The following is a 25,654-nucleotide window of genomic DNA, read 5'->3' as shown; positions in this document are numbered from 1 at the left end:
TTACCGCATCTATTGATATTATCATGTGGTTTTAATTCTTCTTTTATTTATGTGGTGTATCACATTTATTGATTTGCAAATATTGTACCAGCCTTGCATCCCTGCGATAAATCCCACTTGGTAATGGTGGACAATTTTTTTGGTGTATTGCTGGATCTGATGTGCTAGTATTTTGTTCAGGATTTTGGCACCTATGTTCATCAGGGATATTTGCCTGTAGTTTCCTTTCTTTGCAGTGCCTATTTCTGGTTTTGGGATTAGAATTATGCTAGCTTCATAAAACAAGTTTGGACGTCTTCCTTCTTGATTTTTTGAAATAGTTTGAGCAGAATGGGTGTTAGTTCTTTGAATGTACAGTAAAACTCCCCCATAAAGCCATCCGGGCCTGGGCTTTTGTTTGCTGGGAGAGTCTTGATTACATCTTCAATTTCTTCTGTTGTTATTGGTTTGTTCATGTTTTCTATCTCTTCCTGGTCTAGTTTTGGGAGACTATGTGTTTCTAGAAATTTGTTCATTTCGCTAAGATTGTCGAATTTAATATATGTTTAATATGTTGCCATATAATTGTTCATAATAGTTGTGGACGACATTGTTTTGAAAGGATTTTTAGGTAAGGGGGCAGGAAAATTGAATGGGGGGAAAGTTTCTGGATAGGTGCATATAGTTTGTAAAAAGAAGTGTTTGCTGCTTCTGGGTTGCTTGTGGGCAACAGTCTGAACAGTTCCTGCATAAGCAAAAGGCAGTGACAGCTGTTCTCTCTACATGACAGCTGAAAGAGCACCCTGAAGGGGATCAGAAGTTTCACGTACATTCAGTTTTATGAGCAGTTATTCTTCGGTTTCAGCCCAGGGTTAACTGATTAACATTGTCGTTTCCTCCTACTTTCCCTCCTGCTGTGATAGAATTTAAGACATCTCAGAATTGTTTTTCTCATCAGTTTGTATACCTGAGATATCTTAAATTAGGATTAGATTTTGTGTCCTTTGGTATTTTGTGAATAATCGTGATATTAAATTTTAAAATGTTTTAATATTCCAATATAGAATGGAAAAAGGAGAAACTGTTGTCTAGATCAGATTATTGAAGTTCACGTGGGTTCAGAATTTTATTGCTGCTTTTCACTTCTTTATAGCGGAAGTGTGTGAAAATTGAGTAAAAAAATGAACATATTATAACTTGGAAATTAGTAGCATTTGATTGAAAGTTGTAAGTACCAGGTGAGGGTACAAAATTTTTTGAAAATCAAAGAATATTTAGACACTTTTATTCTTATGAATGGTAGTGTTTACTCGGCTAGAAAGGTTTTCAAAATTCTTAAAATTGTGGGGTTAGTAACATAAATAAGTAAAAGTTTTTATACTTTTAAAACATTATAAAGGAAAAAAGTTATAAGTAAATTCTTCATAAAGAAAGGAAAAGAAAAACAAGTAAATTTAGTATAACAAAGATAATACAAGAACAAACACATATCCACTTTATGCAAACTGTATGCAGTGCAGAATGAATAAACAGTAAAGTGTCTGAAATAAGAATAACCCTATGTCATTTAATTTTTAAAACAAGCTCTTTTAAAAGGAATTTGTTTTGCTAGAAACTTATATGTTAAGGTAATATGTAATGTATATGGTCAAATTAACATAATATATAGTGTAAAGTTACAAAAGAATAAAATATTTATTACGTTAGAGCCCCATGTATATAAAGCTGATAGAATCTTTATTCAGCCTATTTTCAGTCTTCCTCTTAAATTAAACATGCTGAATAATAAATCAAAAGTGTTTAACCTTACTTACAAATAGAACATATAAAATAACTACATTTTTTTTTACATATTTATTGGCAAAAATAACAAAATGTATTCAGGATGAGGAAATAGGCATTTGTGTGCACATTGTTGGTACTACTATGGTACTAAAAATACAATTTTAAATTATTAAAATCTTAAATGGCATACTCTCCTGTCTTAACTTCTATTAATTCATCTTTTAGAACACTGTGCAACAAATTCATGGGTATTATCTTCCCAGGTTTTAATATTTATTTATTTATTTATCTTTATTGATTTTTAGAGAGAGAGGAAGGGAGAGGGAGAGAGAGAGAGAAACATCGATGAGAGAGAACATCATTTGGACACCTCCTGCATGTCCCCCACTGGGGATCGGCCCACAGCTTGGGCATGTGCCCTGACCAGGTATCAAACTGCTGACCTCTTGGTGCATGGTTCAATGTCTAACCATTGAGCCACACCAGCCGGGCCTAGGTTTTAATATGTAAGAGTGACTAAATGATAACACGGATAACTCAGTGCCATCAATACAAAAGGTATTTTTTAACTGCTCACCCGAGGATATGTTTGTTGATATTAGAGAGAGAAACATTAATCCATTGTTATCCATAGGCTCCTTGGACACAAATTGAATCCACAGCCTTTTGGTATATGGGATGTTGCTCCAACCCACCGAGTTACCTGGCCAGGAAAGAAAGAAAAACTTTATTGGTACTTACAGGTCACCTAGAAACAGGAGATCGACCACAGCACAAAGGCCACAAGAAGCATCAGTGTCAGTGAGGAGGCAGATAAGAGCAAGGAGAAGGCTTAGGAAAGGTACAACAGAGTTGGATAAACATTTTAGGACTGAATAGTTTGAATAAATCCAGCAGGTTTTGGAGCATAGAGACTTTCTCTAGTATTTTGATTTCTTGGCATGCATTGATTTAGAGCAGGGAAAATATCTTGCTTGGTGTGTGTGAATTTGATGAGGTTATTTAGAGTTCTGGACTTGTGATCTATTGGTTTCTATATGAAAGGCATAGTAACCTAGATTGTTTACTGCCTCTAAGAAATACCTATTCATAGGAGCAGACCCAGGAGCAGCCAGGAAGCATTCTGTCCCTTCCTGTGGCATGTTAAAACATTATTAACATCATAAAATATAAAAAACAAAAAATAGCCATGACTTGTGTGGCTCAGTGGATAGAGCATGGGCCCATGCATGGAAAATGTGGTGGGTTTGATTCCTAGACAAAGACACGTACCTGGGTTGCAGGTTGAATCCCCACTTCAGTCTGGGTGCTTGTGATAGGCAACCAATCATGGTTTCTCTTTCAATCCATCTTTCTCTGTCTCTCCCCAACCCCCTATCACTCTTACTCTCTCTAAAAATCAATGGAAAAAATATCTTGGGGTAAGGAAGATATTTATATGATGTGTGTGTGTATACACACACGTGTATATATATATTTGTATGTGTATATTTATATATATATGTAGATATCTACATACACACTAAATACAATTAATTACATCATTGTTTATAATAAAGGAGTAGGTTTAAAATGTTTCTGAAATAGCAATATAATGTGCTATTAATATAATAAAGCATGGGACAGGTGGTCTCATCTATATAGAGAGATGGTCTCAATTTTATTACATTTTTGTTGATAATCCTCAACCAAGGATATTTTTCCACTGATTTTTAGATAGAGTGGAAGGGAGGGAGAGAAAACGAGAGAGAAACATCGATGTGAGAAAGACACAGCAAACGGATACCTCCTGCATGACCCTGACTAGGGCCGAGAATTCAAACCTACAGCCAAGGTATGTGCCCTTGACTGAGAATCAAACCCAAGACCCTTTGGTCTGAGGGCCCAATGGTCTAACTGCTGAACCGAGACTCAAAATTTTTATTCTTGAACAGACTTCCTCCTGATCATTGGGAGATTGTTTACAATCCTCATCATGTCCCCAGTTGACCCTCTGTTTCTCATGGATATTGTCAAACAATATGTATTATTGCCTGCATAAGTTATTTGGGGAATAAAGCTAAAGCAGAAAGTATGTGTGTTTGTATATGTGTGCAGAAAACCTATAAAAGTAAATCTCAGGCTTTGTAAGTGCTTTAATTTAAATGTAGAACAAAAACTGAAGCATAAATAAAAATAGATCTCATGGTGACCAGTAGGAGATACATTGTGAAAATGATATAATATGATATGTGTATTTTTTGACATATAATGGATTTTCAATTTTACATCTCTCAGATTACATTTTGGGAGAAAAGGAGTTACTTGTGATGATCTGAATTCCAAACAGAATTCTCATTCCTGTCTTCCCATTTGCATCTTCAACTCAATGGGTTTGTTTATAATGCATTTATTGAATTCTTTTTGTTTTTTAATCCTCATCTGAGGACATTTTTCCATTTTTTGTTCAAGGAGAGTGGGAGGGAGAGAGAGAGAAACATCAGCGTGAAAGGGACACATTGAATGGTTGCCACATGCACGACCCATCCAGGGCTGGGGACAAACTGAAACCAATGTACACTCCCTTAGTGGGAACCGAAACCCAGTCTCTCTTGACCACAGGCCGATGCTCTAACCACTGAACCAAATGGGCCAGGGCTATTGAATTCTTTATCATAAGTTATATACGTCATGATATATAAGCCTAACTAGTATTGCAAACATAGGAGTATTCACTCAATTATTATATTTATAACATAAACAAAGTTGAGAATAGGAATTACCTTCCAAATTTGTCTGTTCATTTGTTCCTGCCTAGCCATACTTTATTTACAGGTAAAATTACACAACATAGGTGATTGTTTGTTTGTTTTTTAATTCTCACCTGAGAATATGTGTATTGATTTAGTGAGAGAAATGGGGAGAGAGAGAAAAAGAGAGAAAGCAAGACATTGATTTGAGAGAAAAACATTATTTGGTTGCCTATCATACATGTCCCCATCAGGAACAGAGCCCACAACCTGACCTAGCAACCTTTTGTTGTAGGGGATGATGCTCCAACTAACTGAACCACAATAGCAAGGTCAACATTTGTTTGATTTTAATGTAAACTGTTTTGCTTTTATTATGTCTATTTGTGTAAAAGGCACATTATTTTAATTTTATTTTTATTTAATTAACTTATTTTTGCTACAGATATTTCTCCTTTTTTCCCATTGACATCTGCCTCCCATTCTCACCCCTCACCCCCAGCATTGTTCATTGTTGTCTATGTTCATTGGTTATACTTATATGCATAAGTTTCTCTCTTTCTACCCCCCCCCCACCATCCCCTCTTCTGAGGCTTGTCAGTTTGAATTCTACTACTATGTCTCTGGGTCTATTTTATTTGTTATAGTCCACAAATAAGTGAGAGCATGTGATAATTTATCTTTCTTTAATTAGCTTATTTTGCTTAGCATACTACTCCCCAGGTCTTTCTTTTTTTTCTTTCAATAGCCCACAGAGGAGGATATTGAGAAGAATCCAGAGTTGAAGAAGCTACAGATTTATGGGGCAGGCCCCAAGATAATGGGCTTGGGCCTCGTGGCCAACGATAAGACTTTAAGGAAGAAAGTTGTGAAGCATAATAGTCTGAGAGACAGTGTGAAGGGTAAAGTACTCAAGTATTGTGGAAAGATGGTTTGTTAATCTTGATGGGGAATACATTTATTTATTTTGGGATTTCTTTCTGACTCTTAGATAAAGAAGAGACCATATACCCTCTCCCTGTTGTGATGAAAGAGGAACCAAGTGGGAGTGGAAAAATGATGTCAACATTGTCCGAGGAGGACTTGAGTCAAACCGTAGAGCCCTGCACCAAGACGACCATGGGACTATGAAAGAATCACAGCAGTGCTCAGTTTATATGGACTCACCCATGATTTTCTAGCAGTGTTTTTGAAATTTCAGGACTAGATAGAACCTCAAATTATTTCATTCACCTTTCTATTTCCTTCCATTTTCTTCTGAGCATGATAGCCAGGAAGGGGAAGAAACATATTTAAGATATTATAGTTAGGAGCAAAATTCATATCTCCTGTACTTTTAGAATCTTTTACCAAACTCCTCTATCTTACACAGTGGTGCCTTCCTTCTATAATATTGCTTTACTTGTGTCTTTACATATATAATATTTTTCTTCTTTTTATTAACATTTACCTGAAAGATTTTTACAATCTCTTAAATATTCTAGATTTTCTACATTTGTATAAAATGATAAATCCCCTTTCTTGAATTTTGTCATACCTGTATTTTTTGTTTTTTTTTTTCTTTTAATTAATTTATTTTTTATTAATTAATTTTTGTTACAGATGTTTCTCCTTTTCCCCCCACTGCTTCCCCCCTCACCCTCCCTCCCTACCCTTTCCTCAGTTTGTTGTCCATGTCCACTGTTCATGCATACATGCATATAAGTTCTGTGGTTTATCTCTTCCCCACCACCCCCCTATTTAGGGGATTGTCAGTCTGTATCCCATTTCCGCGTCTCTGGGACTCCCCCTTCCTCAGACTGTTATGTTCATTACATTCCAAAAATAAGTGAGATCATATGAAACTTGTCTTTCTCTGTTTGGCTTGTTTCACTTAGGATGATACTTTCCAGGTCCCTCCATGTAGACTCAAAGTATAAGAGATCTTTCTTTCTTACAGCTGCATAGTACTCCATTGTGTATATGTACCACAGTTTTTTATCCATTCATCTACTGATGGACATTTGGGCTGTTTCCAGATCTTAGCTATTGTAAATAGTGCTGCTACAAACATGGGGGTACATGTATTCTTTCTGGTTGGTGTTTCAGGCTTCTTAGGATATATTCCTAGAAGTGGGATCACTGGGTCAAATGGAAGTTCAATTTTTAATTTTTGAGGTAGCACCATATTGTTTTCCATAGTGGCTGCACCAGTCTGCATTCCCACCAGAAGTGTACTAGAGTCCCCTTTTCTCCACACCCTCGCCAACACTTGTTGTTTGATGATTTATTGATGGCGGCCATTCTGACAGGTGTGAGGTGATACCTCATTGTTGTTTTAATTTGCATCTCTCTGATGATTAGTGATGATGAGCATTTCTTCATATGTTTCTTAGCCATTTGTATGTCCTGTTTAGAGAGGTGTCTATTCAGCTCCTCTGCCCGTTTTTTAATTGGATTCTTTGTCTTCCTTTTGTGGAGTTGTATGAGCACTCTATATGTATGGGAAATTAGCCCCTTTTCTGATATATCATTGGCAACTGTGCTGTCCCATACAGTGGGTAGCCTTTCTGTTTTGATGATTGTATCTTTAGCAGTGCAGAAGCTTTTGAGTTTGATGTAGTCCCATGTGTTCATTTTCTCCTTTGTTTCTATTGCCTTAGGTGATGTGTCAGTAAAAATTCTGCTGCGTATGATGTCCGAAATTTTGTTGCCTACAGTCTCCTCTAGGATTTTTATGGATTCATGAGTTACATTTAAGTCTTTTATCCATTTTGAGTTTATTCTTGTGTACGGTGTAAGTTGATGGTCTAGTTTCATTTTTTTTGCAAGTAGCTGTCCAATTTTCCCAGCACCATTTATTAAAGAGGCTGTCCTTACTCCACTGTATGCTCTTGCCACCTTTGTCAAATATTAATTGAGCATATTGCCTTGGGTCCATTTCTGGGTTCTCTGTTCTGTTCCACTGGTCTATATGCCTGTTCTTGTGCCAGTACCAGGCTATTTTGATTACGGTGGCTTTGTAGTATAACCTGAAATCTGGTATTGTGATTCCTCCAACTTTGTTCTTCCTTTTCAAGATTGCTGTGGCTATTCGAGGCCTTTATTGGTTCCATATGAACTTTTGAAGTAATTGTTCTAATTCTGTGAAGTATGCTGTTGGTATTTTGATGGGGATTGCGTTGAATCTATAGATTACTTTGGGTAATATGGACATTTTAATGATGTTAATTCTCCCAATCCATGAACAGGGTATGTGCTTCCACTTTTTTATATCTTCCTTCTATTTCTTTTTTCAATGGCCTGTAGTTTTCTGCGAATAGGTCCTTTATTTCTTTGGTTAAGGTATTATCCTAGGTATCTTAAGTTTTTTTCGCAGGACAATGGGAAATGGGAATTTTTTGCTTAGTTCTCTCTTTCATGTGAGTTCATCATTGTGTATAACATGCCATCGATTTCTGGACAGTTAATTTTGTATCCTGCTAACTGTTGCCAATTCATTATATTAAGTCTAGAACCTTTTGATGAAGGCCTTCGAGGTTCTTCCTATGTACAGTATTATGTTCATCTGCAAATAATGAAAATTTCACTTCTCCTTTCTAATTGGATCCCTTTATTTTTCTCTTCATGTCTGATTGCTGTGGCTAAGACTTCCAGTACTAATGCTAAATAGGGTGGACGAAAGTGGGACAGCCTTGCCTTGTTCCTGATCTTAAGGGAAATTGCTGTAAGTTTTTTGCCCATTGAGTATGATGTTGGCTGTAGGTCTTTCATATATGGCCTTGATATGTCTATATATGATCCCTCTATTCCTACATTGCTATGCATTTTATTAGACATGGATGTTGGATTTTGTCGAATGCTTTGTTGGCATCTATTGATATGATCATGTGGTTTTTTATTCTTCATTTTGTTTATGTGGTGTATCACGTTTATTGATTTGCGAATATTGTACCAGCCTTGCATCCCTGGAATGAATCCCACTTGGTCATGGTGAATAATTTTTTGATGTATTGCTGGATCTGATTTGGAAATATTTTGTTAAGTGTTTTGGCATCTGTTTTCATCAGGGATATTGGCCTGTAGTTTTCTTTCTTGTAGTGTCTTTTTCTGGTTTTGTATTAGAATTATGCTGGCCTCAAAAATTAGATTGGAAGTCTTCCTTCTTCTTGAATTTTTTGAAATAGTTTGAGGAGAATGGGTGTTAGTTCTTCTTTAAATATTTGGTAAAACTCCCCCGTGAAGCCATCTGGGCCTGGGCTTTTGTTTGCTGGGAGAGTCTTGATTACCTCTTCAATTTCTTCTGTTGTTATTGGTCTGTTCAAGTTTTCTATCTCTTCCTGATCCAGTTTTTTGGAGACTGTGCGTTTCTAGAAATTTGTCCTTTTCGCTTAGATTGTTGAATTTTTTGCCATATAGTTGTTCATAGTAGCTGTTAATGATCTTTTGTATTCCTGTTGTGTCGGTTGTTACTTCTCCTCTTTCATTTCTGATTTTGTGTATTTGGGTTCTCTCTCTTTGTTTCTTGGTGAGTCTAGCTAAGGGTCCATCAATCTTGTTTATCTTTTCGAAAAACCAGCTCTTTGTTTCATTGATCCTCTGAATTGTTTTTTGGTCTCTATGTCATTTATTTCTGCTCTGATCTTTACTATTTCCTTCCTTCTACTTGCTCTGGGGTTTTCTTTTTGTTTGCTTTCTAATTCTTTAAGTTGTGAGGTTAGACAGTCAATTAGAAATTTTTCTTCTGTTTGAGGTAGGCCTGTGGTGCTATGAACTTCCCTCTCAGAACTGCTTTCGCTGCATCCCATAGATTTTGTGTTGTTGTGAGTTCATTTTCATTGGTTTCCAGGAAGTTTTTAATTTCTTCCTTGTTCTCCTCGGTGACCCATTCATTGTTTAATAACATGCTATTTAGTCTCCATGTGTTGAAATGTCTTTGCATGTTCTTGTTGCAATTGATTTCTAGTTTCATGCCTCTGTGATCTGAGAAGATGCTTGATATGATTTCAATCTTCTTGAACTTGTGGAGATTTAGTTTGTGTCCTATCATGTGGTCTCTCTTTGAGAATGTCCCATGTGCACTTGAGAAGAATGTGTATTCTGTAGCCTTGGGGTGTAATTCTCTGTAGATATCTATTAAATCCATTTGGTCTAGTGCTTCATTTAGAGTCTCTGTTTCCTTGCTAATTTTTTGCCTAGAGGATCTATCCAGTGCTGTCAACGGGGTGTTGAAGTCCCCTGCTATGATTGTATTGCTTTCGATTTCTCCTTGGAAGTCCTCCAGAAGATTTTTAATATATTTTGGTGCTCCTATATAGGGTGCATATATGTTTATCAAGGTTATATCTTCCTGTTGGATAGATCCTTTCAATATTATATAGTGACCTTCTTTGTCTCTAGTTATGGTCTTCATTTTGAAATCTATTTTATCAGATATGAGAATTGCTTCCCCAGATTTTTTTTTGCTTTCCATTTGCTTGGAAAATTTTTTTCCATCCATTCACTGTCAACCTATGTGAGTCTTTTGTTGAGAGGTGAGTCTCTTGTAAACAACATATAGATGAGTCATGCTTTCTTATCCAATCAGCTACTCTGTGTCTTTTTATGGGAGCATTCAATCCATTTACGTTTAAGGTGACTATTGATATGTACTTATTTATTGCCATTTTTGTTTAGTGTGGTTCTATTTTTCTTCCCATTTCTACTGCTAATTACAGCAGTCCTTTTAACATTTTTTGCAGTGCTGGTTTGGTGCTAATGTATTCCCTTAGCCTTTTTTTTTTGTCTGGGAAGCTCTTTATTGGATCTTCTATTTTGAATGATAGCCTTGCTGGGTAAAGTAGTCTTGGATTCAGATTCTTGTTTTTCATGACTTTGATTACTTCATGCCATTTTCTTCTGGCCTGTAGTGTTTCTTGTGAGAAGTCAGGTGAGAGCCTTATGGGGTTCCCTTTGTAGGTAACATGTTGCTTGTCTCTTGCTGCTTTTAGGATTCTCTCTTTGTCTTTAATTTTTGGCAGTTTGATTACTATGTGTCTTGGTGTGGGCCTGTTTGGGTTCTTCTTACTTGGGACTCTCTGTGCTTCTTGAACTTGAATGCCTTCTTCCTTCGCCAAATTAGGGAAGTTTTCTGTCACTGTTTTTTTGAATATATTCTCTATCCTTTGCTCATTTTCTTCTTCTTCAGGGACTCCTATGATGCGAATATTATTACGTTTCCAGTTGTCCCATAGTTCTCTTAAGCTGTCTTCCTGTTTTTTAATAGTTTTTTTCTTTTGTTTTTCTGATTGGTTGAGTTTTTCTACCCTGTCTTCTAATTCACTGATCCGGTCCTCAGCTTCCTCTACTCTGCTTTTTAAACCTTCCAATGTGTTTTTCATCACATATTTTCATATGTCATTTTTTATCTCTTCTGGTTGGTTTTTAATTTCCAATCGGCTTATTTTCAGTGTCTCTATGTCCTTACTCATGCTGTTCAGCTTCTTCAAGATCATGGCTCTGAATTCTAGCTCTGTTAACATGCCTAATTGCTCCACCTTGATCTCATCTTCAGTGGAGGTCTCTGGCTCTTTCATTTGGCTTCTGTTTCTGTGTTTCACCATTTTGGCTATCACTGTGGGTTTTGGAGCCTGTTAAGTTCTCCCTGTGGGTGTTGGTGTTCTGCTGTTTGTGGCTCCCTCTCAGTCTTTGTGTTGAAGGAACATCCAGCACGAGACCAGATCCTGACTTGTAATTGGTGCCACCCCTTCCTGATCCTTTGTTGACTCCAGGTCTGGGTTGGTCCTGAGCCTGAGGCAGGACCTTGGGCTCCAGCAGAGAGAAGGCAGACTGGACTGGAACTGTGTGGGGACACTTGGGATTTGTAGGGTGCTCAGAGCTTTTGCTGAGTGCAGCCACCCAGGACTAGCCTCATCTTACTCCCTTGTTTCTTTGTTTCACCATTTTGGCTATTTCAGTGGGTTTTGGAGCCTACCCATTTTCCCTGTGGTGTGGCATTCTGCTCTTTGTGGCTCCCTCTACTGGGTTTGGATGGGCCTGGATAGGCCCACGTTAAACACCACTGTCAAGTCTAACTTTCCTTGGTAGATTTGCAAGCCCAGGATAGGTTCTATTGTCCTCTGGCTTTTCCTGGAGGCTAGTAGTCTCAGTTAAGCGGTGCCTTGGAATGTAGCCCTCTTTTTCTGCATAAGAAGATTTCCAGAGGGTGGGATATATGCTTGTTGTTAATGAGCCTCAATTTGCATTTCTTTGCCTCACCTGGGAAAGGCTGTATTTCCGAGGTGTTGGAGGCTGCTGCTTTTTACCACAGTTCCATGAAGGAGCACACTGGCCACTGTCCTTTGTGGTCACAATTTAGTAAAAACTCTGAATGCCCGCCAAATACCAGGTGTCCCCAAAGAGTTCAGCCCAGTGCCCTCCCTCTGCTGTCGCCCCCAGGTAAGTGGCTGTGGGTATTTTAGCGCTCTGTCCTAGCTCTCTGTGCTGGGCAGCAGGCTTGGTGTTTATTCCCCAAGGGTGCTGCTCACAGCTAAGACTGCTGCTGTATGTGGGGTCCCAGCCTTCCACATTCTTGAGCCTCCACTGATCCTACCCAGTGTCCCTGGTTTTATGGTTCGGTCCTGCTGCTTTTCTGTTGCTTATTTCTGAGGATTTTTATTTATTTTAGTTGTAATTCCCATTTGTCCTCGGAGATGGTCTGTGTAGCTTCCATTCACTGCACCTCCATTTTCACATCCCCTAAGCCTATCTTATGTGCAGCTGGGTCACACAGGCCTCTCTGTTGCTTCAACACCCCGCAGGTCTCGTGGGTAACTGGATGGCACAGTTCCTTTTGGGTAATACAGGCCTTTCTGGTGCTTCTGCTCCCCATAGATCCCATGGGTAACTAGATCATACAGTCTCTGCTGGATTTCACTGGCCTCTCTGGTGCTTCAGCACCCCTCAGGTCCTACGGGTAATTGAATGGTACAGTCCCTGCTGGGTTACACAGGCCTCTCTGGTGCTTCAGCACCAAGAAGCTTCTGCAGGTAAGTAGATTGCACATTCCCTGCTGTTTTGCATGGGCCTCTCTGGTGATCCACACCCTGAAGGTCCCAAGGGCAGGCAGCTGGATTGCACCAGTTTCTCTTGGGCACAGGCTTCCCACTGCTCTTGTGAGTTGCTGGACCACATAGGCCTCTGTGTAGCCCCAGGTCCCGCTGCTGGTGGCTAGGGAGTGCTACTGCCCTTGGGGTTCAACTCCTGCTCAGCTCTTACTGTATTTTGGGGGGATGAATCTCAGCTGCTGGTCTGTGCTTCTGTTGCCTGGGGATGGATGTCTCTTCCACAGCCTCTGTTGTTGGGGGTATAGCTCGACTCTCATTGGGCTGCCACTATGTGCACTGGTCTGTGTTGACACAGAGTGTCCACTGGTCTGATGGTGGCAGGTGCGCTGGTGGGATCAGGTTGCTGGGCCCTAGCTGCTCCCTCTGCCTCCTCCCTGGGAAGACCTGGGATCTTCCAAAATGATGGGGCCTCCCCGTGGTGCAGGGAGCAGCGCCCGGAAGAGCTTACTGTGGTAGCCAGCTTCTCCCATCCACAGCACGGGAACCTTCTGCTCAGAGGCTCTGCACTGCAGGTGTGGACCTTCAGGTGCACTCATTCTCTCTCACACACTAGCTCACTCTTTCACACACTCACCCTCCCTCTGGTCCTGCCCACTGCCATCTTCTCACCAATTTTCTTAATAGCTAATTACTATTTGACCACTCTTTTATTCATTCATATTTTTCATGTTAATTGAATGTTTTAGTTTTTAGAATTCCTAATTTTCTTTTTTCAGATTTTTCTGTTCAGTATTAAGGAAAATTTTATTTTTCTTGCTGCTTTTTATGGTTATTTTTAATATACTGATAATTATACTGCCTATACTATTAGTAGGTCTGTTTGTGTAGTTTGATTTTTTTCAACATATTTTAACTGATTTTACTCCCACCTCACGTCTTTTGTTAGTTTATTGTGAACTTATGTTTCCTTTAACCACATATATGGGACATTTTCTAGGAGGATAATTTAAAATGTGCTATGCTTAGAAATAGTTTACTATTTCCGCTAAATACGTAAGGACACTAGAATTCAGGACTACATTTTGTTTTTCACTTAACATGTTCTAGAATGTGAATTCTGGGCCAAATTTCTGTGGTAATAGGTTTTGGATAAGAATTGTAAATAGGCTTTGTTTTGTTTTCTTCTCTTACAGAGGCAGAGATTCACTTTCTTAATGTTTAGTGTTTGTTTGTTTGTTTGTTTGTTTGTTTGTTTGTTTTAATCCTCTTCAGTTTTACTGTTAAACAGTTAGTATTGATGGGAAATGTCATAACTTTAGGTTGAAGTCTGTAATATCTAAAGTTTTATCTTCTAGCTTAAATTTTGGCAAGCAAAACTATGTGATCCAGTTAAACATTAGTTTTCACACTTTTATTTGTAAAATATTTTAATTCTTGTATGTTTTATCTTCTAAGTGTTTTTTCGATCTTAAGGTGCTTTATTTCTCTAAGTATTCAACCATAATGTGGTAGAAGATCGAAGTTATAGATACTAAATATTCAACTAAGGAATATTTGAAGAGGGTTGTTCAGTAATATTACTTATAAATACAGTTGTGTCATTTTTATTGTTTACATATTCAGGGTTTTTTGTTTTCCTCTGACTCTTTTGGGTCTTGCTTCTAAAACATTGGCAGATAAGGACATTATTTCTAATGGCTCTTTGTTAAGCATTGAGTATAATGGCTATATATATTTATTATGTTAAAAAATTTATTTATTTAAACTATTTTTATAGTTTTTATTTTTAATTAGGAATGGATGTGTAATTCAGACAGTCTTGACTGTTAACTGTTTTTATTATTCCACATTTTTGTTTTATTTGACTATGTCATTCCTGTGTAAGCCTGACTTAGTTTGACTTTCTTTATGCAATACTGCACCTTTCCCACTCTGACAAACTTCTGAAATAACAGGAATATGGGACCAGTGGTTGGAACCTGAATGTGATGCCAGTGCTGGATCAGTTTGTTCTCTACCACATCAATGCAGACATCTCAGGCATGAAGGTTCCCTGGCTATATGTGGGCATGGTTTTCTCAGCATTTTGTTGGCATATTGAGGATCACTGGAGTTACTCCATTAACTACTTACACTGGTGAGCAAGACACAAATGGCTTGGATGTCAGAACTCTCTTCATATGCAAAGCTATGTCCAGGCTTTACATGTCTCCTCTTTACCTGAGCAGGGGTGAGCCAAAGACCTGCTATGGTGTACCCTCACTGGCAGCAGAGCATTTGGAGGAGGTGATGAAGAAGCTGACACCTGAGCTGTTTGATAGTCAGCCTGATCTTCTACACCAACTGGATACTCTAATGAATCCCAACACCCTTATGTCTCATGGTGTTCCTGTGAGTACCGGGAAATAAGGGACAAAAGGAATTTAATCCTGCCCTAGGGAGGGGCTGGAAAGAGAAGAGCTTAGATTTAAGGAAATAAAGTTACATGCATGTTGATGTGGCAACTAGGCATTCTGTGATGCTGTCAATCTGCCAACCTACACACATCAGTAGAGTATCCAAAGAGGAAGAGAAAAGACATCAGATAATAATTTAACAATGCAATAGCTGAAACCTAGATTTGTCCTTTTTATCTGCTTCATAGTCTAGTATTGCTTTTTGGATGTTGTTTTTAATGTCAACTAAAAGCTTTTTATTTTTTTGTAAATTTTATTAATTTATTGTTGTAAGATGTTTCTCTTTACCCTCCTGCCTACAGCCTCCTCCAGATCCCGCACCTGCCTTCCCAGCATGGTTGTCTTTGTTCTTTAATTACGCATACATGCACATAAGTTCTTTGGTTTATCTCATCCATACCTGCTGTCCCCCACCTCTGAAGTCTATTAGTCTGAACCATACTCCTCTCTCTGTCTCTGACTCTGTTTTGTTCATCACTTCATTTTCTTCATTATATTCCACAAATAAGTGAGATCATGTGATATTAATCTTTCTCTGCTGGGCTTGTTTTGCTTAGTATAATACTCTCCAGGTCCCTCCCTGTCATCTCAAAGGATAACAGCTGCATAGTACTCTATTGTGTATATGTACCACAGCTGTTTATCCATTTATCTTCTGATGGACACTTGGGCTGTTTCCAGATCTTAGCTATTGTAAATAGTGCTGCTATTAACATGGGGGTACATATATTTTTTTCTCATTGGTGTTTCAGCCTTCGTAGGGTATATTCCTAGAAGTGGGGACTACTGGGTAAAGCGGCAGATCAATTATTAATTTTTTTTTAAAAACACCATACTTTTTCCACAATGGCTGTACAAGCCTGCATTCCCACCAGCAATGTACAAGAGTCCCCTTTTCTCCACGCCCTCGGCTGCACTTTTGTGATGATTTGTTGATGGCGGCCACTCTGACAGGTGTGAGGTGATACCTCATTGTTGTTTTAATTTTCATCTCCTGATGATTAATGACTTTGAGTATTTTTTTATATGGCTCTTGTCCATTTGTATGTCCTGTTTGGAGAGGTGTCTATTCGCTTCTTCTGCCCATTTTTAAACTGAGTTTTTGTCTTCCTTTTGTTGAGTTGTATGAGTATTCTACATATTTTGGAAATTAACCCCTGATCTGATGTATCATTGGCAATTATGCTCTTCCATATAGTGTGTTGCCTTTTCATTTTGGTGGTTGTTTCTTTTGCTGTACAGAAGCTTTTTAGTTTCATGTATTTCTGTGTTTTCATTTGTTTCTCTTGCTTTAGGCATTGCTATCTGTGAAAATTCTGCTGCGTGTGATGTCTGAAATTGTGTTGCCTACATTTTCTTGTAGAATTTTTATGAATTCATGAGTCACTTTTAAGTCTTTTATTGACTTTGAGTTTATTCTTGTATATGGTGGAAGTTGGTAGTCTGTCTTCATTTTTGCATGTAGTTGTGGAATTTTTCCAACACCATTTATGTTCTTGCCCCCTTTGTCAAACATTAATTGAGCATAATGTCTTGGGTCCATTTCTGGGTTCTCTGTTCTGTTCCATTGATCTATATGCCTGTTCTTGTGCCAGACCCAGGCTGTTTTGATTACAGTGGCTTTGTAGTATATCCTGATATTCAGTATTGTGATTCCTCTTTCGTTCTTCCTTTTCAAGATTGCTGTGGATATTTGGGGTCTTTTTTGGTTCTATATAAACTTTTTAAGTATTTGTTCTAGTTCTGTGAAATATGTAGTTGGTATTTTAGGGGGAATTGCATTGAATCTGTAGATTGCTTTGGGTAGTGTGAACATTTTAATGATATTAATTCTAATCCATGAAGAAGGTACATGTTTCTACTTTTTTATATCTTTGTGTTGTTTTTTTTGTTTGTTTGTTTTTTTGTCTTGGAATTTTCTGGAAATAGGTCCTTTACTTCTTTGGTTAAGTTTATTCTTAGATATCTTAATTTTTTTGGTGTAGTGGAAATGTGATTGTGTTTTTTGTTTTGTATTTTTTCTTTTCCTTTTTACTTATCAGACGGAGTGGGAGGGAGGAGAGGGAAAGACAGAGGAACCATTGATGTGAGGGAGCCTCCTGCAGGACTCCACCAGGGCCAGGGACAATCTGCAAATGAGCTTTGCACCCTTGACCACAATAGGACCCATGCCTCATTGGTCCTTGGTCTGGCACTCTAACCTCTGAGCCAAACTGGCCAGGGCTGGGATTGTTATTTTAGTTTCTCTCTCTGTGAGTTCATTATTGGTGTATAAGAATACCGTTGATTTCTTGATCTTAATTTTGTATTCTGCTACCTTGTCAAATTCATTTATTAAATCTAGTCAATTTTAAAGGAGTCTTCAGGTTTTTCTATGCACAATATTATATCATCTTATAAGGACAGTTTTACTTCCTTCTTTCCAATTTGGATATCTTTTATTTTTTATTCATGTCTGACTGCTATGGCTAAGATTTGCAGTACTGCCTTAAATAAGAATGGCAAAAGTGGGCATCCCTGTCTTGTTCCTGTTCTTAAGGGAAATCCTTTTATTTTTTGCCCATTGAGTATGATGTTGGCTGTAGGTCTTTCATACATGGCCTTTATTATGTCAAGATATGATCTCTCTATTCCCACATTGCTGAGCATTTTTATCAGAAATAGGTGTTGGATTTTGTCAAATGTTTTTTCTGCATGTATTGATATGATCCAATGGTTTTTATCCTTCATTTTGTTTATGTAGTGTATCACATTTATTGATTTGTGAATATTGTAATAGTTTTTCATATCTGGAATGAATCTCACTTGGTCATGGTGAATAATTTTTTTAATGTATTGCTGCATTCGATTTGCTAATATTTTGATAAGGATTTTGGCATTTATGTTCATCAGGGATATTAACCTATAGTTGTTTTTTTGTTTTGTTTTGTTTTTTATCCATTTTTTGTTCAAATAGAGTGGGAGGGGAAGAGAGAGAGAGAGACACCGACATGAAAGAGACACATCGAGTGGCTGCCACTCACACAGCCCAACCAGGGCCAGGGCAAAACTGCAACCAAGGTATGCGCCCTTAGCGGGAACTGAAACTGGGTCTCTCGGAACTGCAGACCGATTCTCTAACTGCTGAGCCAAACTGGCCTGGGAAGACTGTAGTTTTCTTTCTTTGCAGTGTCTTTATCTAGTTTTGGAATTAGAATTATGCTGGTCTCATCAAACAAGTTTGGAAGTCTTTTTTCTTCTTTAATTTTTTGGAAAAAATTGAGGAGAATGGGTATTAGTTCTTTGTTTGGTATAACTCCCCTGAAGCTATACGGGCCTGCCTCTTTGTTTGGGAGATTCTTGATTAAATGTTCAATTTTCTTAGTTGTTATTGGTCTGTTTAAGTTTTCTATCTCTTCTTGGTTCAGTTTTGGGACACTAAGTGTTTCTAGAAATGTGTCCATTTTGCCTAGATTATTTAGTTTGTTAGTGTATAATTGTTCATAGTATCTGTTAATGATCTTTTGTATTCCTGTAGTGTCAGTTGTTACTTCTCTTAGTTTCTGATTTTGTTTGTTTGGGTCTTCTCTCTATGTTTCTTAGTGAGTCTAGCTTAGGATTCATCAATCTTGTTTATCTTTTCACAGAATCAGCTCTTTATTTCATTCATCTTTTGAATTGTTGTTTTTTTGTTTGTTTTTTGTCTCTGTCATTTATTTCTGCTCTGATGCTTAAGTAGTTCTTCTATTTGCTCTGGGTTTGTTGTTGTTGTTGTTGTTTGTTTTCAGTTCTTTATTTGTGAGGTTAGTAAATTAGAAATTATTCTTGTTTTCTGAGGTAGGCGTATAGTGCTATGAACTTCCCTCTCAGAACTGCTTTCGCAGCATTGCATAGATTTGGTGTTGTTGTGTGTTCATTTTCATTGGTTTCCAGGAAGTTTTTAATATTTTTCTTAATCTCCGTAGTAACTCATGCATTGTTTAATAACATACTATTTAGCTTCCATGTGTTTAAATGTTTTAGTTGTAACTGATTTCTAGTTTTAAGCTATTGTGATCTGAGAAGATGCTTGATGTGATTTCAGTCTTTTTGATCTTGCATAGAATTACTTTGTTTTCTAACATGAGGTCTATCTTTGAGAATGTCCCATGTGTTCTTGAAAAGAATGTGAATTGTGCAGTTGTAGGGTGTAATCATTGTAGATATCTATTAAATCCATTTGTTCTAGTGCATCATTTAAGAGTCCCTGTTTCTTTGTTAAATTTTTGTCAAGAGGATCTGTCCAGGGATGTCAGTGGGTTGTTGAAATTCCCTGCTATGATTGAATTGCTCTCTATTTCTTCTTTGAAGTCTTCCTGAAGTTTTTAAATATATTTTGGTGCTCTTACATTGGGTCCATATATGTGTACCGAGGTTATATCTTCCTGTTGGATATACCCTTTCAATATTATGTAATGACCTTCTCTGTCTCTGGTTACAGCCTTCTGTTTGAAGTCATTTTATCATATATGAGTATTGCTACCATAGCTCTTTATTTCTTTCTGTTTGCTAGGAAGATTTATTTCCATCTCTTCACTTTCAACCTATGAGAGTCTTTTTTGTGAAGTGGGTCTCTTGTAAACAACATGTATATGATTCATGCTTTCTTATCCAGTCAACTGCTCTATGTCTTTTGATCGGAGCATTCAATTTATTTACATTTTATGTTATTATTGATTGTACTTATTTATTGCCATTTTTGTTTTTTGTGGTTATATTCTACTTCATATTTCTTCTACTAATTACAGCAGTCCTTTTAACATTTCTTGCATTGCTGGATGGTGCTAATATATCCCCTTAGCCTTTTTTTTTTTTTTTTTTTGTCTGAGAAGCTCTTTATTTGATGTGCTATTTTGAATGATAGCCTTACTGGATAGAGTAGTCTTGGATATAGATCCTTGTTTTCATGACATTGATTACTTCATGCCACTCCCTTCTGACCTGTAGTGTTTCTGTTGAGAAGTCAGGTGATAACCTTATTGAGGTTCCTTTATAGGTAACCTGTTGCTTTAAGATTCTCTCTGTCTTTGTCTTTTGGGATTTTTATGTGTCTTGGTATAGGTCTGTTTGGGTTCTTTTTACTGGGGCTTTCTGTGCTTCTTGTACTTATATGCCTTTTTCCTTGAGCAAGTTAGGGATGTTTTTTGTCACTGTTTCTTCAAACATATTTTCTAACCATTGCTCATTTTCTTCTTCTGGAACTCCTATGATGTGGATGTTGTTATGTTTCATATTGTCCTACAGTTCTCTTATGCTGTCTTTCTGTTTTTCATTGTTTCTTTTTTTTCTTTTTTTTTTTTTTTGGTTTTCTGTTTGGATGATATTTTCTTACCCTGTCTTCTAATTCACTGATCTGGTTCTCAGCTTTCACTACTTTGGTGCTTATTTCTCTCAATGTGTTTTTTATTTCTGTTATGTCATTCTTTATTTTCAATTGGTTGTTTTTCAGTTCTATAGTTTTACTCATGCTGTTGAGCTTTGTCATGATTACTACTGTGAACTTGCCCTCTGATGTCTTGCTCAATACTGTTTTATTTATTTTCATCTTCTGTCCAATTATCTTCTGCTTTTATTTGGGATTTGTTTCTTTGTTTCTCCATTTGGGTCCTGTCAGTGGATTTTGGAGCCTTCCAAATTTCCCCTGTGGGTGTTGGTGTTACACCGGTTGTGACTCCCTCTACTGGGTTTGGATGAGTGTGGAAGGACCAACATTAAACACCACTGTCAAATCTTTCATGGGTAGATTTGCAAGTCCAGGAAAGGTTTAGTTGTCCTTTTGCTTTTTGCCTATAAGCCATTAGTCTCAGTTACTTGATGAGCCTTGGGTTGTAGCCCTCAACTGAATGAAAAAAATCCCTCAAGTGTCCAGAGTAAGAGGATTTCCAGAGAGTGGGGCAGGTGCTTGCTGGCTATTAATGAGCCTCAATTGTATTGCTTTTCTGTTAACTGTATAAATTCTAATTTTATAAAGCCATGGGACTGGGAGTGGTGTCAGACTAAGGAATTTCCAGGATTGATTTATATCAGCCAGTTTTAGAAAAGAGTGAGTAAATTTGAATGTGTATAAGAAAAATAGAAAGTGCTGTGTCTTTTCATAACACTTTTTCTTTTATGAACTTTCATAAGGTCCAAGTTAACCTCTACACTATTTTTATCACTTTTATGTCCACTCCCCTCATATTTTTCCATCTGTTGAAACGACTGTTGAAATGAGGCTCCCTTTCATTTCTGAAATGTTATCTTTCTTTTTTTTATATACCATTTCTTCCCTCATGATTTTTGCTTACTAATTTTTTTCTCCTCTCATGTATGTTCAGCACACTGTCACACATACCTATCACTATGATTTGTGAATTTTGCCTGCACTATATAATTTGGTGTCTTTCACTACTCTCTTACCCATTTTCTTCTGTAAGATTAATAATTTGAGTCTTTTTATTTTTTAATAAGTTGAGTCTTTTCTCTTTTGTCATCATCTTACTAAATGTTTATCCAGTTTTGTTAATTATTAGAAGCTATTTTTTTATTTTGTTGATTGTTTTATGTTTCTGTATTGTGTTTAATTCATCTTTTTCACTAATTGAACCTTCTATCAATATATAATGACCTTCTTTGTCAGAATAGTTTTTTACTTAAAATGATTAAGTAAAAGGCCCTGTCAATTAAGTATATATTGTATATTTATATAGCCAACCCAGCTTCCTTTGGTTACTATTTTCATGAAATATATCTTTTCATTTATTCACTTTTATGTCTTCACATCTAGATGAGTTTCTTGTACAGAAGATATAGTTGGATCATGGTTTTTCTTCTTTCTGCCAATATTTGCTTTTATTGAGTGTTTAATTTTGAAGTTAATATAAATATCAATGAGGAAGAACTTCTTCCACTTTGTTTTCTGCATCTCATATCTTTTATTCCTCAGTTCTTCCATTACTTTTGTGTGTGTGTGTGATGAAGAGGTTTTTCCTAGTGTTCTTTTTTAATGTGTGTCCTTGCTATAATTCTTAGTTCCCATCATATTACAATTACTATTTTAATTTATAACAATCCAGTTTGAAGTAACACTAACTTACCTTAAATAGTAACTTAAACCACAACAAAATAAACTGGTTTTATTTAGCTCTGTCTCTCTTCCTTTATATTTTTATTGTCACATTTTTCCAGTATCATAGTTTCATAATTATTGTTTCATGCACTTTTCATTTATGAAGAAAATAACAGGGTCATAAATAATTCAATTATTGCTGTAATGCTTGCCTATTTAGGTACCTTTACTAGTGTGTTTACTTTCTAGCGTCATTTCAGTTTGAAGGACCTTCAGTATTTATTTTTTTATCCTTACCTGAGGATATTTTTCCACCTTTGTTCAGTCAGAGTATGATGGGGAGAGAGAGAAACATCAATGTGAAAGGGACACATTGAGTAGCTGCCTCTTACAGACCTGACCAGGACTAGCGATGAGTCACAACTGAGGCATGTGCCCTTGACCAGAATCAAACCCAAGACTCATTGGTCTGTGGCATGGTACTCTAACCACTGAGATAAACCGGCCAGGGCAGTATTTTTTTAAATCAGTCTTAGAGAAAGAGGGACGTAGAGAAAAAACATTGATTGTGAGAGAGACAATCCATTGGTTGCCTTCTGCACTGGGGCCAGGGATTACACCTGCAACCCAGGTTGGTGGCCTTGAATGGGAATCTAACCCTTGAGTCTTTGGGTGCTTTGGCTGATGCTCTAACTACTGAGTCACACCAGCCAGGGCTTATTTGAACTATTATTTTTTTCAATATATCTTTTTATATTCACTCGAGGATATTTTTCCACTTTTTGTTCAGATGGATTGGGAGGGGGAGAGAGAGAGAGAAAGATCAACGTGAAAGGGACACATCGAGTGGCTGACATCCGCACAACTCAACCAGGGCCAGGGACAAACTATAACCGAAATCCATGCCCTTAGTGGAAACCAAACCCAGGTCTCTCTGGACCACAGGCTGACACTCTAACTGCTGAGCCAAACCAGCCAGGGCTTATTTGACCTATTTTAAAGCTCACCAATTCTTCCCTGCTTTCCCAAATTTATTTAAATTGTCCAGTGAATTTCACTCCAATTCTACATTTTAGCTTTCAGAGTACTTTTCTATTGCCTTTTTCTAATCTTTATCTCTTTATTCAGATTCTATATTTGTGGTGTGTCATTTTGTTTTTCTTAAGTTAACTTTTGCCTATTTAAGACAGTTTATTTTCGCCCTGGCCAGTTTGGCTCAGCGGTTAGAGTGTCGGCCTGCGGTCCAGAGACACCCGGGTTCGGTTCCCGCTAAGGGCATGTACTTCGGTTGCAGTTTGTCCCTGGCCCTGGTTGGTCGTGCGGGTGGCAGCCACTCGATATGTCCCTTCACGTCGATGTTTCTCTCTCTCTCTCCCTCCCACTCTATCTGTACAAAAAATGGAAAAATATCCTCGGGTGAGGATAAAAAAAAAAAAGACAGTTTATTTTCAGTCTTTCTTCAGTAAGTCCAGTGGGCTATCTCAATGGATAATTGTATTGAATATGCCATACTTTCTTGTTTCTTTGCATGCCTCCTAATTTTTTCTTAAAAACTGGATAGTTTGAATGTTATATTGTGGTAAGTCTGGAAAGCAGATTCCACTCACTATACCCCTTCCAGTTCTTACCGTTGCTGCTTTTTGGGGTAGTTCTGGTAATTTGTTTACTTGAAAGTCAGCCAGAGGTGGGGCTTATAGTCTTCTCATGACTTATCCTAGCCTTCTTAATTCCCAGGAATATGTGGGAGCTTTTTCAGATCCCTTAACTCTCAAGTAGCCCTTTACCTTTCCTTTTTTTTTTTTACCTAGTCTCCTTTACCACAGATAGCAGTGCTGTGACTTAATATACTTTCAACAAATAGAATGTAGGAATTTAATCCATTTATATTTTGGGGAAACTGTGAGGTAGGTGAAATAAAGGCAAGTCCTGCATACCTCCTCACTTTTTCTCATATAGGATCATGTTGCACTATGTGGCACCAGCAAGTTACAGCAGGATCTTAGATTACTGCCCCCATTGTAGATGCTGAGATTGGACTGAAGGGGTTGTAGATAGGTTGATGTTATTTTGACAAAAATTTAGAAGTTACTTTGTTGTTGTTGTCATTGTTGTTTTTTGTTAAATGTACTCCTGGTATTTGAAGTTTGTGATTCTATCACAGAGTATTGAAAATGCTTTTGTTAATGATGGAGAGAAATCCTCATCCCCACCTTGTACTTGAGGGAGTGGAATTCTTATTATATCTTGAGAAAAAGAATTTTCTGAGACTCCTACAGGAGAACAATTGATTTTTATTTGCTTGGAATAGCATACCTGAATTTCCAAGGTTCCCTCTCCCTCACAGTCCTGCTAGAGAGGAATTGTTTGCTGTGGCTGCAGTGGTTTCCTAGAGAGTACAAAGTAACACTTTTCTGGTAAAGCGGCTCAAATGACATGGCTGTAATATGTGAATTGTTTTAGTAGGGCAATGAAATTTTGGAGTTTTCATTATTTCTTGTGTCATTATATTCTGACTTTTTAAATTTACATTATTAAGTGAACAAACTCAGAATTTTCTTCACATGTTTTTAGATCATTTATGTTTCTTGAATTGCATGTTATTTTTATTTGTATCTTTCTCTAAATGTTCCTTTTTTAAATCCTCTCTTGAGGATGTTTATTTTTATTTTTTGTTAATCCTCATCTGAGGATATTTTTTTCCCATTGAGTTTTAGAATGGAAAGGAAGAAGGAAAAGGGAGAGACAGAAACATCCAGGTGAGAGAGACACATTGATTGGTTTTCCCTGAACATGCTTAGGGATTGAACCTGCAGCCTAGGTACATGTCCCTGACTGGAGTTGAACCTACAGTCAATCCACTTTGTGGGCCAATGCTCTAAGCATTGATCCACAGTGGCCAGGGCAAGGATATATTTACTGATTTGAGATGGAAAAACATCAGTGTAAGAGAGAAACATCCATTAGTTGCCTCCCATATGTGCCCTGACCAGTAATTGAACCAAAAGTGTTTTTTGTGTATGGGACGTTGCTTCAACCAACTGAGCCACCACGTCAGAGTTTTGAATATTACTCTTTTGTTCAATTTTTAATCCTCACCAGAGGCTCTTTTTCCATTGATAGAGAGGAAGATAAACATCAATATGAGAAAGATACATTTATTGTTTGCCTCCTGCATGACCCTGACTGGCGCCAGAGATTCAACCTGCTACCCTTTGTCCTCGTGCTTATGCTCTAATCACTGAGCCATACAGGCTAGGGCTCAGTATTACTTTTAACTTCATGTTGTCATTGTCTCCTTTAAGGCACATGCAGGAAGATAGAGCCTATATTTTTTCTTTGCCTCACACCTATAAGGGGACTCAAAGGCAATCTTAAGCCCACATTCTATTAATGCTCACTTAAACACTCCTGTGTCTTACTTTATGTTGTTCGCACAAATCAGTGTGCAGGAGAATTTGTCATTACTTTTCCTTGGATTTACCATAACGGCTTTAACCAAGGCTACAACTTGCTGAGGCTGTCAACTTTTGCACTGCCGACTGGGTGAGTCTGGGATGTGGTGGTGTTGTAACCCAGGAGATCGACCACACTCAGACTCCATTTTTCAGTTTTGGG

At 37.5% G+C, this 25,654-nt stretch overlaps 1 protein-coding gene across 1 annotated transcript in view; it reads left to right on the top strand.

The window, feature by feature from the left end:
• The window catches only part of LOC118643102 (lysine-specific demethylase 5D-like), a 36,711-nt gene that overhangs the window by 6,293 nt on the left and 4,764 nt on the right, over positions 1-25,654 (top strand). The window contains 6 exon segments of the mRNA XM_036280996.1: positions 5,242-5,395; positions 5,485-5,588; positions 14,473-14,654; positions 14,746-14,907; positions 25,463-25,545; positions 25,548-25,582. Coding sequence (XP_036136889.1) covers positions 5,242-5,395; positions 5,485-5,588; positions 14,473-14,654; positions 14,746-14,907; positions 25,463-25,545; positions 25,548-25,582 — 720 coding nt within the window.

The sequence above is a fragment of the Molossus molossus genome, unplaced genomic scaffold, assembly GCF_014108415.1.
Source record: "Molossus molossus isolate mMolMol1 unplaced genomic scaffold, mMolMol1.p scaffold_m16_p_30, whole genome shotgun sequence".
In the NCBI taxonomy this organism is placed as follows: Eukaryota; Metazoa; Chordata; class Mammalia; order Chiroptera; family Molossidae; genus Molossus; species Molossus molossus.
Note: the sequence above shows the minus strand (reverse complement) of the source record. Positions and strands in the feature narration are given on the sequence as shown.